Genomic DNA, 12,466 nt, shown 5'->3' with positions numbered 1-12,466 from the left:
CCGTACGGTCCACGTCAGCCTCGCCGCAGGCGCGGCGCCCGCCCCCGCGCAGACGGCTCCGCCCCCACCCGAAAGGCTGCGTGGACACCGCCCATCAGCCCCGCCCCCATAGAGCCACGCCCTCTCGTTTACGGAGTCTGCGCGGATCCGTTCTCCGCTGGCTGCGGGGCAGCTGCGGCGTAATCCAACAGGCCCCGCCCCCGTCCCTGACGTACGCGCCGAAGCCGCCGTAGCCACTTGCTCGCTCCGGTACCCAGTCCACTGAGTCTGCGTAGGCGCCGGCGCCTAGCGTCCGGCCACTCCTATCCCTGCATACAGCCAGCGCAGACCTCGGCAGACCCGGGCTACAGGGAGTCCCCGCTTGGCTCCTTGAGTTTAAAGAGCCGTGATGGTGACAGCAGTCGTGTCTGCAAATATCACTACAGGCTCCAGAGGATGTAGGTGCCATTTATTGTCCCCGCTTAATGAAAGGAAAACACGTACTGAGGCGAGAAGTGCCCGCGGATCCAGGAGTGAGGCGGGAGAGGTTACGGCCTCCGTTTACACATCTGTAAAATGGGGGTGATATCAGTACCACCCTCACAGAACTGCTTTGAGGATTTTTTTTTTATATATTTATTTTATTTATTTGTGGCTGTGTTGGGTCTTCGTTACTGTGCACAGGCTTTCTCTAGTTGCGGCAAGCGGAGGCTACTCTTTGTTGCAGTGCGTGGGCTTCTCATTGCAGTGGCTTCTCGTTGCGGAGTACGGGCTCTATCTAGGTGAGCGGGCTTCAGTACTTGTGGCACACGGGCTCAGTAGTTGTGGCTCGTGGGCCCTAGAGTGCAGACTCAGTAGTTGTGGCACATGGGCTCAGTTGCTCCACGGCATGAGGGAACTTCCCGCACCAGGGCTCAAACCCGTGTCCCCTGAATTGGCAGGCGAATTCATAACCACTGCGCCACCAGGGAAGCCCTGCTTTGAGAATTAAATGAGGTCATTGATGGAAACTGCCGGGCCCATAGTGAGTACTCAAATTTTAGTGACTGTCGTCTCCCAGTGTCCATTTCCTGCACCAGTGAAGTGCTGTGCGCCTGAGCACCACGTCCCTACACCACACCCCTGGGAGGAGGGTCTGTACAGCCTGTACTCACTTCACAGATGCGAAAACCGAGGTTTGGAAAAGCCACGTGACTGCGGCCACAAAGCTAGTAGGTGAGGAATTCAGGCTCAAAGGCAAGGTTAACAAGTCGCTCCAGCGACCCACTGTCAACTCTAAATCCTCTGTGACTCTAAATGTTAGGTCCTTTCTAAGTAAGTGTTTTTTTTTTAAATTTATTTTTGGCCGCGTTGAGTCTTTGTTGCTGCGCGGGCTTTCTCTAGTTCTGGCAAGTGGGGGCTACTCTTCGTTGTCGTGCGCGGGCTTCTCATTGTGGTGGTTTCTCTTGTTGCGGAGCATGGGCTTTGGGCATGCGGCTTCAGTAGTTGTGGCACACGGGCTCAGTAGTTGTGGCACACGGGCTCAGTAGTTGTGGCGCACGGGCTTAGCTGCTCTGTGGCATGTGGGATCTTCCTGGATCAGGACTTGAACCCATGTCCCCTGCAGTGGCAGGCAGAGTCTTAACCACTGCGCCACCAGGGAAGTCCCTCTAAATAAGTTTTTGTGATTAAAAACAAGTCGGAGAAGGATGAAATATGAGTTGAGAGTGACAGGAAGGGATTGTTTCCCTGGGACAAGTGTACCTGGAGCTAAGACAATGTCCGTAATTACCAAATTGCTGGGGCCACAGATCTAGACTCGACTTCTGTTGTCAATAACTACAAACCAGGCAGATAAAACTCGGAGGGAACTAAGGCAGTTCCCTTAGTTCCACGCAAAAAAACAGGAGATGAGACCCTACCTGTGCCGCAAGCCAGCTGCATGACCCCGGTGCAGATTTTCCAGGGATGTAAAATGTGCTATGAATGGTCACCTTCGTAGGTGACCCAGAGCGTTAAGTGTGTTAACCGCAGAGGTCCAACATGGTAGCTCATATTCACCTGCCATTTTGCTCTTTGGTTTCTACATCTCTTTGTTCTTTACTTCCTTCTTTTGTATTAAGTGGATCTTTTCTAAAACATTATTAATTCCTTTAATGATTTAAAACTTTTTTTTTAGTTACTTCAGATTTATACTAACTTAATTTCAGTAAGATAGGGAAACTGCTCCAGTACAGCTTCGTTTCCTCCTCCCTTTTTTATGCTATTATTACTCTTTTTTTAATCTACTACAAACTGAATAATATAGTGTTACATTATTGTTTTATATAATCTTATTGGAAGAAGCTAGAAGAGAAAAAATGTATTTCTAGTTTTTAAAATAATATTAACCTTATTTACCGTTTCTAGTTCTCTTGATTTCTTTGTGTAGATTTGAGTTACATAGTATATTACTAACAAAAACAAATATGGTCTGAAGTCACCAGTACCCATTCACCGTAGGTTGCTAGAACAGAATCCACACTACTCTTCCGTAAGACACCTGTCGTTTGCACAGGCCTTTATAAGGTTCAAAGTACTTTTGCTGCCTGTGGGTTATCTCATGAGACCCACAATATCTTATGGCAATGCAGGGCGGCGTCTTACAGGCCAGGAAACCACCCTGGATCAATAAAAGGATGTTTCCTTTACTATTCTCTTTCTAGACATCCGGCTGCTGCTCTGGCCCTAGGTGTTCTCCTGAAACAATGATGAATTCATTTCGGATTACACCAGGCCATCTGGGTCAGGCTGCACTGCTCTTCAAGGCTATGTCAGCCCTAACAAGTCCACATCAACCAATATCTGAGCTTTCATGGCCACCACTTTTTATACCATGATCAAGGTGGTGGCATTTGAGTAGGGGGCAGGGGGAAGATTACATATATTTCTCCCAGGTATTAATCCTTTTCTTAGAATCGGAGAGAAATAATGCTTGTTAATTTTTTTTTTAATCAGAGTTTTTTTCCTTTCGTGTGCTAATAATCATTTTTCCCCTGCCCCAAATTTTGTAATTCTGTCTTGTTAACTGTCTCATTACTATTGTGTCCAAGCCAAATTTGGTTATTTTTAAAGTGAGTTACTATGGTAACTCAGTATCACTTGCTTCAAATATTTTATTCTACTTTGTCCTTTCAGCAGTTTCCTTTTTTTAGATATATAAATTTATTTATTTATTTATTATTTTTGGCTGCGTTGGATCTTTGTTGCCGCGTGTGGGCTTTCTCTAGTTGCGGCGAGCGGGGACTACCCTTCATTGTGGTGCGCAGGTTTCTCATTGCGGTGGCTTCTCTTCTTGTGGAGCACGGGCTCTAGAGCGCAGGCTCAGTAGTTGTGGTACACGGGCTTAGTTGCTCTGTGGCATGTGGGATCTACACGGACCAGGGCTCGAACCCATGTCCTCTGCATTGGCAGGTGGATTCTTAACCACTGCGCCACCAGGGAAGTCACTCACCAGTTTCCTTAAATCTGAGTCTCTGGTTTGGTATTCTGTCAGTGTTTCTTACACAAGAAAACCCGTATTTTACATTCTGTAGTTTCAACTAAATTTTTTAAAAGTTGAAGTACAGTTGATTTACAGTATTGTGTTAGTTTCAGGTGTACAGCATAGTGTTTTTTTGCAGATTATGGTCCATTATAGGTTATTACAAGATATTGGGTAATTCCCTGTGCTATATACAAGGTATAGTAAATCCTTGTTGCTTATCTATTTTATGTATAGTAGTTTGTATCTGTTGATCCCATACTCCTAATTGTTCCTTCCCTCCCTCCCTCTCTCCTTTGGTAACCGTAAGTTTGTTTTCTGTGTCTGTCTGTTTCTGTTTTGTATATAGATTCATTTGTATTATATTTTTAGGTTCCACATATAATGGATATTATATAGTATCTATCTTTCTCTGACTTAGTTCTCTAAGCATAATATCCTGTGGCCCATCCATGTTGCTGCAAATGGCAATATTTCATTTTTTTATGGCTAATATTCCATTGTACGTATATATACATATATATAGCATATATATGTATAAAACATCTAATGCTTGTTTTTTTTTTTTACTTTTATTTTTTGGTTGCGTTGGGTCTTTGTTGCTGCGTGTGGGCTTTCTCTAGTTGTGGCGAGCGGGGGCTACTCTTCGTTGTGGTGCGCGGGCTTCTTAGTGCGGTGGCTTCTCTTGTTGTGGAGCAGTGCTCTAGGCGCACGGGCTTCAGTAGTTGTGGCACGTGGGCTCATTAGTTGTGGCTCAAAGCAGTTGAGCAGTTGCCTACAGCTTGAAAAGCAAGGGGAGTGGGTAGACTAGGGTGTCGGTTTGGTTTGGTTTGGTTTCAGGTAATGAAATACTCTAAAATTCATTGTGGTGATTATAGCACATTTGGAATCTACTAAAACCATGGATTTGTACTTTAAAATGGTAAAACTTTTGTTATAAAAATTGTATCTCAAGTTGTTAAATGTTGAAAAAAGTCCACCCTGGAGGAGATATGGAGATAAACATGTCCAAGTAGACATGCCAGTTATTAGTTTCGTCTGCTGTTAATATTCGGGTTTTGCTCTTTCATACTTTTTTTTTCTTGCCCTTTTTCCCCCCTCACGCCTCGTTCTCCTCTTCGCTTCTAGGGTGGAGGTGTGACTTCACCGTGGAATAATTAGCATTGACTTCCTGATGCTGAGACTAAGGCTGTGGCCAGGGGGGTTCTTAGCCGAAATGAGGCAAAAAACTGGATGATTTAGGCAGAAATGGAATTTACTGAAAGGATAGTTCAGAGCACAGAGAACTACAAGGAAGCCCAGGCACAGAGAATTTGAGGTGGGGATGTGGGTGTGGAAAACAAACAATTCTCGTCTTGACCGGTCAAACTTTAAGTTTCTAGCCTAGATTCCAAAGGTTAAGACAACCAACTTGTTAAACTGCAAGCTAAAACAGAGCACCAGAGACAGCTTTTTAACATCTATTCTCCCTGGAAAAAAAGGATAAAAGGAGTTTGGAAGGATGGAGAAGAAAAACATCATAAAGGCCATCAGACTAGGGAGACCCAGCAGATTGATAACACTGCCAGTCTGCTCTACAGAAACAGATTACTTATTTGGCAAATAAGATACACTTGCTAACGCACCTGCCAAATAAAACTGGTCCCAACTGCCTTCCATTCATGGAGGGAAACCAGTCTCCTGCGGTCTTCAAGGAGTCCCCTGGGCTTGCCTCTGGTTCTGCTGGAGCCTCTGGTTCTGCTGAAGGCACTGCTTCTCTCTCATCTCTCTACTTGCAGCCATGCTCCCCCCACCCAGGCTGGACTCGCACTGAACAAAGACCCTTTTCTGTTTGCCCCAAACCCCACTGACTCAAGGTTGTCATGAAGAAGTGACTTTCGAGTCCATCAGCCCTTCCTTCTGACTCCCACCCCCAACAGGGACTCTGCACTGCCAGTGTCCTCATGAGGTGGCGGCCCCCAAACCCTGACAGTGACTCTTCTCCCTAGCTCGCCAGGTCAGGAGTAGATCTGGGTCTCAGGACAGCTCAGCCCTTTCCTTGTCTCTGCCAGCCCGTCCTGACCACACCTTCAGTGGTCTTTCAACAACCAAAATGGCCCTATAGAAGGCGCTGTGCTAAACAGTCGTGTCTGTGGAATCCCACAGCCCACGTCTTAGCTGACCGTGTGTCCCCTTGCTGGGCATTCATCTGAATGAGACACAGAAGAGCCCCCAGAGGGGTTAGCATGTCAGTCAATAAGAGAAGCCTCTTAGCAACCTGAATCGGAGGAGAGCGGGACAGAGTGAAAGTTGCTGCCATGTCTCTCTAATTTGCCTTCTGTCATTAATTGCTTAAATGAAAGTGTTTTTTAAAAAAATCTAGGGAATTCCCTGGCAGTCCAGTGCGTAGGAGTCCACGCTTTCACTGCTGAGGGCCCAGGTTCGATCCCTGGTCGTCGGGGAACTGGCATCCCGCAAGCCGAGCGGTGCGGCCAAAAAAAACAAACAAACAAAAAACTAACCTTGTGATTTTAGCACCCAGTTTTAACAATTCTTTAAGGAACTGGCAAGGACCACACCAAAAAAATGAAAGACATCTATATATAAAATCTTTATTACGGGCAGTATTGGTCCATACACTACACAATACCAACAGTACAAGTTTAATCTTTCAAAATCATCATTTAAACAGCAAAAGACCAAGAAATAAAATTTGAGTCAACGGATGATTTTTCAAAATATTCTCAATGCACATTATCCTCAATTCCCTTATTATAGTGAAACATACAAATACAGAAAAATACCCCATTTAACATATACTAGTGTTAAATGGTTATTTGGCTTAAAATCTGAGTTAAGAAAATTCCTTTTTAGCAACCTACATACAGATAAGTAGCAAACTTTATTATATTAGACAAATTTATTCCTCTTAAAACATGTGAAGAACTTCATCCATCATGTGTTCTGATCCTAGTACAGTGTTTCTCTCTCACCATCGTGATTCTTATCTGAAGGACCAACTCAAGAAGTCATCCTCAACATAACCTTATCCTCTTCCCCAACACAAGTCATCCAAAAGTCTGTTCAACAGATGGCAACCAGTAGCGGTCACTTTGCCATTTGATGCCGTGAGAGCCTGGCCAGACCTGTCAAACAGCCCGTTTTCCTACCTACTGTGGGTTGCTGCTCAGGAGGGACGAGAGACGCCAATACAAGCAGAAAATCTGCAGCTCCTCTGCTACGTGCCTTACAACACTTTCAATTTTTCTGGTCAATGCTCTGATTAGGTAACATACATAAAAGCCAGCATATTAGTTTAAATCTTTAAACAAAAAACTATATTTTCCAAAGTCATTATCATTGGGGGCAATTAAGTGATCTTTTCGTGCTTTGTTGAGCTTCATCTTTAGGGCATCTCTTCTCTCTTCCCATTCATGAAGTTCAGCATTGCCATGTGCAAATTTACAGCTGCTTCCTTCCGTGCAGGTACCATTCATATACCTGTTAGGACAAGTCAGCTTGGTAAGCGTCCACCAGCTTGGTAAGCGTCCACCAGTTGTTTATAAAAATCTTTAAAATGTGCTCTTCACTACCTTTATGGTTTGCATTGAACTTTTAGCTCGAAATCTTAATCCTAGAAAAATGAATATTTTATTGCCTTGACATCTACAATAATTAGTACTTTAAACTATTTAAATGCACTATTTAATGAAAAATACAGATTGCTGGGGAAAAAAGACTGCTCCTTCTTGATGCAGTGGAAAGAAATCAGAAGGGGCAGGAAGTAAAAAATATCTTCAATAATTCTCTGTATCACATGGATCTAAGTTTGGAAGTCAAATAGAAACAGCAACAACAAAATGAGGAGCAATTCAAAATGATCTAGCTTTTCACTGAAAAATTTTCTAAGTAAACTTAAAATACTAATATTTTCCTTTGACCTGAGAAAGTTCCAGATTTATACTTGGAATATAATTCAAAGGCAGTTTCAAAACTGATGAACATCTACTACGAGAGAGATTATTGTGAAGGGTCAGAGAATCTCCACTGCCATCTCAGAGATCGTTTGGGCAAGCCTGAATGAACTTATTTCCCTATTTGGTTATCTTTAAGACTTTCACACCAGTACCGGCAGACTAGTGAATCTTTTCATGTAATGCAGAAGAGTGAAGAAATGTTCAAGGAGCAACTAAACTTTGAGTTCAAATCCAAGCATCCAGGATTAGAAGATTTTATCACCCAGATACTCTGTCTACTCACAAGGTCAGCAGTTTTCATGTGGGAAACTGAAGAGACCCACGTACCTATCGCAAATACTAAAATATCCTGTTGGAAAGCGGTGCTGCCAGCAGTACTGGTCATCTTCAGTGTGGAAAACCTTCTCCTTGTGCTTCTCTGAGGAGATGTGGCCCTGCCACTGCTTCTCACTGTTACAGTTCTTCCCACACATCCAGCAGTGGAAGTCCACCTAGAGTGCACAGAAGACACGCATCCCGTCAGTGGCTGCTGTCTGTGTGGCCCCTGACGGGTCACATGTGTTCAGGCACCAGAACAACTAGAAACGACTCCACCTAAGACCCAGACTCTACTCCTGGGGAGCCCGTCCAGTGGGGGAAGCTGGGTGAGAACATAAAACTCAAAGTCAAAAGCAGGACCAAGGAGAGGGTGGCCAGCACGCAGGAAACAGAGAGCAGGGGCGATGGACTGGGCCAGGGGTCCAGGCAGTCTCTGGCAAGGAGCTGGTGTACAAACAAGGGAGTCTGTGGGCAGGGCAAGGGGCCAGGTTCAAACAAGGATTCTGGGGAGGATTAATACCACGAGGGAAAGCAGAGAGGATGTGAAAACCCGGGACTCGCCCACTGCAGAAGGATGAGCAACTCGATCCTTGCACATGAACTGAACCCCTACTATGGGCCAGGACTTGTGCCAGGGGCCAGGGAAGTACACGTGCTGGGAAGACACCACCCTGGGGGCAGAGACCCACACATTAGGAACCCTGTGCTCCCACATATGCAAGCATGCAGTGTTTGAGTAGTATTGACTATTTCCCAAATGCCCTATAACACTGGGTAAGGACAGGTTCGCAGAGACAGGTCAACCTCATGACCCAGCAAGTTGGGGTGACCCTGGCTCTGGAAACCCTGGTAGTACTTAAGAAAAGGTGGTGAGGGGATCAGTGCTGAGCCTTGGCAGAGAAAGCAGAGTTCACAGGGCGTATCATGCACAAAGACGTGTCCATGACCCGCATCTGAATGACTCAATACGGAGAGGGGACAAAAAACAAAACAAGAAACAAGGAGCAGAGTAACGCATACGTCTGTTAGTTTAAAAACAACATGGCAGGCAGAGCAATAGGTTAGGAATAAACAGTCCAAGATATGTAAACATGGCCTGGAAAAATATACACTGGATCTGGTCCCTCTGGGAAAGGGGGACAACCGGGGTTCCAACTTTATCTGTGACATTTTATTTATTTTACAGAAGCAAACACAACAAACTAACATCGGTTCACCTGGGATGGTGGGCTCGAGACAGTCATTATACTACCCCCTTCACTGTTTTGAAACATTTAAAAGACAGACAAAACAGTAAAAGATCACAGGTGACTAAATGTCTCTGTAGAACCCAGAGGCAGAGGCCAGACTGCAGGACGGTGATAAGAGAACAAGAGGACTTGGGGGAGGGGGGATCCCACATTTCCTGAGCACTTTCCGTGGCCCAGCACTGGGATAAACCCGCAGGCTCATCACACGTCGTGGCTCCATCACAAGCAGCCCCCTCAGAGACGTTCAGTAACCTGCCCAGTGTCATAGGCTAGTAAGGAGAGGGAAGCAGGACTCAGACTCACAATTTCCTGGCTCCAGAGTTGGAAAGAAGATCCAGGAAAGCCATTTTTAGGATGATGAGACTTAAAGTAACAGTGGAGAGCCAGCATGGAGAGAAGATGGAGATAAGGGGGAGGGCAGAGTGGGGGCGGGGGAGCCAGATTTTGGAGAAGGTGGGAAAGAAAAGAAAGGCCTGGAAGCAAAGGTGAGGGGCACCAACCTGGGGTACTTACAGTGACTTCCGCGTAATCGGTCGGCATGTGAATTTGTTTTCCATTTTCTTTGTTTGACTGACTGGCTACATCATCGCTTTTCTCATTTTTTTGGCTCTTTAGCCAGAGTTCATAAAACTGCTCCATATCTTGTACTAAAGAAAAATGAACTCCTTTCAGCAGCAAATATTTAAATACATTAAATTTAATGTACATTTACATTAAATACACCATGTGCCATTTAAATACACACAAGGACACGCACTCTTTCTGTATCAGTCGGTGCAATTTTCAAAAGAAACCTGAGAGGGCTCAACGGAAACTGATCGTATTTAGACACGGAGAGACAGTCCATTTCCAGACTCTCAGGGGTAAGAACCAAGTTCAGGACTGTAAGGCCACAAAAGTTAGTTTTCTTTTTTTTTTTTAATAGTTTTCAAGATTAACTCCCCCCTGCATTTGCAAGACACTATGGGGGTGTTTAAAATTCAGAAACCATTCAAGGGCATTGCTGAAAAGGAAGGCCTCGGCACGGCTTCACGATGCCCCACGTTAAACACTTGCTACCGCTGCTGTAACCACACAGGCTACTTACACAGCTCCTCACTGTCTACTGAGAAACCTACCGTAAGGACCGAGATTCTGACCCTGATGGGAGCCTGTCAGTTGAGCCACAGTCCCAGAAGACCGACATGCTGGGGTGCAACTTACAACAACACAGCCATGACCAGGTGCTGGGCAGTGGCTGCAAGCTACTGGAACAAGTGTAGCTGGCATTACCGTCAAGCGATAAAACCATGGTTTCTCAACCTCAGCACCGCCAACGTTCTGAGCCAGAAAACTCTTCGCTGTCGGTGGCAACCTTGTGTGTGTAGGATGTTTAACAACACCCCTAGCCTCTACGCACTAGCTGCCAGTAGCACAGCCCTACAAGTCATGACAATGTCCAGACGTTGCCAAGTGTCCCCAAGGGGAGAGAGGTGAGTGTGTGGCAAAATTCATCCCCAGTTGAGAGCCACTGAGTTTAAAAAAAAATCTGGTAATGAGGATCTGGTCAAAACTCGGCTTTACTGCCTGCCTAAGTGTTTCTAAGATTAGAGGTAAACTAGGAAATTCTTCTTCCTTCAGACCAGTGGTAGCAGGAATCACTGCAAGAGCCCTGATTTGCAAGGACACCTTCAGTAAGGCCCAACTCTATGTCCCCACTCCAAGCAAGAAGGAGTCCTGTCCACACAAGTCACTGCATTTTTACATGGTTGAAATACAGTAAGTGACATGCTTAAATCAGATGGCTTCTTGTAATCCAGAGATCACAGATCTTAAGCAGTCGGTAAATTTCCATCAGTTTACTTAAGACTGAAGAAAAATAATCCTGGTAGCAAAACCTTTCCTGGTTGGAAGTGAAAGTTTGTCTGGGCCTCCTCTCAAAGGCTCTCACAATAAACCTGACGTTTGACCAAGACAAACATTCTCTCCTCGGGCCTTCGAATCTGGGCCTGTTCTACCAGGAAGGGCTCCTTGAAGAGACCTCCAATTATAACCTGATTAATTCAGGGGTGACTGTTCACAAAAGGAGCTCACGGAAGGACGGAACTTCCCCAGATCATGAATCACGCCTATGACATCAGAGGATGCTGACCTATGTATTTGTATCTGAATCTGACCTAAGCAAACATGATCGGAGGTCAGACTCTGCTTCACTGATAAAATGGTATAATGGTTTGGAACGCAGACTGCTTTCTGTGTGCACAGTAAGTTGGCCTATTTACAGAGAGGAAAGAGACTTTCAGGCAAGCTAGATTTCATGGGTGTCAAGGCCACGGTTAATCATCAACTTACTCCCGTTCTCTTTCATGTAGGTCCACACTTCTCGTTCCTCAGGACTGTGAGCAAAGGAACAGTTTCCAACATACTGACATTTTTTCCCAGAAGCAATATGATTGCACAGCTGTATTAGAAAAATAAGAACATGCTTTAAGACAGAGTACACTTAGTAAAACTGCCTAATTTTTACATTTAAGCAAAATAAATATTATTATCCATGCTGATGCCAAGAACATAATTTTAAAAGGAGATTAATTTGCTTCTATTCAAATTGACTATAAGCCCCCAATACATGAGATGATATTAAGCTTTCTGTCTCAAAACTTTTCAAAAGAAAATTTCCAAAAGAAAGTTAAGTATGAAACTGGAATATGGAGCATTTTCTTACAAGGAAGTGTCAACAAACTCATTGATTCAGAGTATCTGCTTTTAACACAGCAGAACATTTTATCTCTGCAATGCAAGTCTCTGGCCCCCTCAGTCTGAAGGATCCTACTCTCCCCTACCTGACACCCAGGATGCCTCCCTGTCAGCGCTTGGGAAGCGATAAAGAAACTGCAGACTCCTCCAAAGGTACTAAACAGTGTCAGAAAAAATCTCTCGGACATTTACTTATCACCAATACTGGCAGCTAATCTTGGCCATCATTCACTAGCTATGCGTTGTTCAAAGACAATTATTCCACTAACCAGGCCATCCAGTTATACAGCGTTCAAATAATACCTCTTCTGGTTATTTGCATTTTTATTTTACAGAGTAAATACAGTGTACTGGTAGGAAAATAAAGTGAGAGCAATCAGCAGAACACAGACTCCCCTAAGACTCATGACTATTAAGAACTAGGAAAACCGCCGTCACCAAGAGCTCAGTCTTAGGTATCATCAATGTACTTGTCTTTATAGAGCATAAATCCTAGTACAATTAATTGTTAGCCTATTTTAATTTATCCGTGTTTCAACAGGAGTTGGCCCTATATATTAGTTTACGTAATAGTAGATGCTTAGCATTGACTTTCACTAAAAATCAAGAAGCAGTCAACACTTAACACTGCTCCTTTCCTCCCTCGGACCAACGTCAGGGACCCCCACCCCTGCAACCCTTACAATTTTCTGCATGAAGTCAATAGTCAACAAAACATTCTTGTG

At 44.6% G+C, this 12,466-nt stretch overlaps 1 protein-coding gene across 1 annotated transcript in view; it reads right to left on the bottom strand.

The window, feature by feature from the left end:
* Positions 1–6,071: 6,071 nt before the first annotated feature.
* Positions 6,072–12,466, bottom strand: part of ZC3H7A (zinc finger CCCH-type containing 7A) — a 34,677-nt gene continuing 28,282 nt past the window's right edge. Inside the window, exons 20-23 of the mRNA XM_082857758.1 lie at positions 11,337–11,445; positions 9,519–9,652; positions 7,765–7,928; positions 6,072–6,961 (exon numbers count right to left, since the gene is read on the bottom strand). Coding sequence (XP_082713884.1) covers positions 6,772–6,961; positions 7,765–7,928; positions 9,519–9,652; positions 11,337–11,445 — 597 coding nt within the window. The 3' untranslated portion in view covers positions 6,072–6,771. The remainder of the gene's footprint in view (positions 6,962–7,764; positions 7,929–9,518; positions 9,653–11,336; positions 11,446–12,466) is intronic.

This window comes from Leucopleurus acutus (genome assembly GCF_964270905.1).
Source record: "Leucopleurus acutus genome assembly, chromosome: 16".
Lineage (NCBI taxonomy): Eukaryota > Metazoa > Chordata > Mammalia > Artiodactyla > Delphinidae > Leucopleurus > Leucopleurus acutus.
The sequence above is the reverse complement of the archived record's forward strand: the minus strand, read 5'-3'. Positions and strand labels throughout refer to the sequence as shown.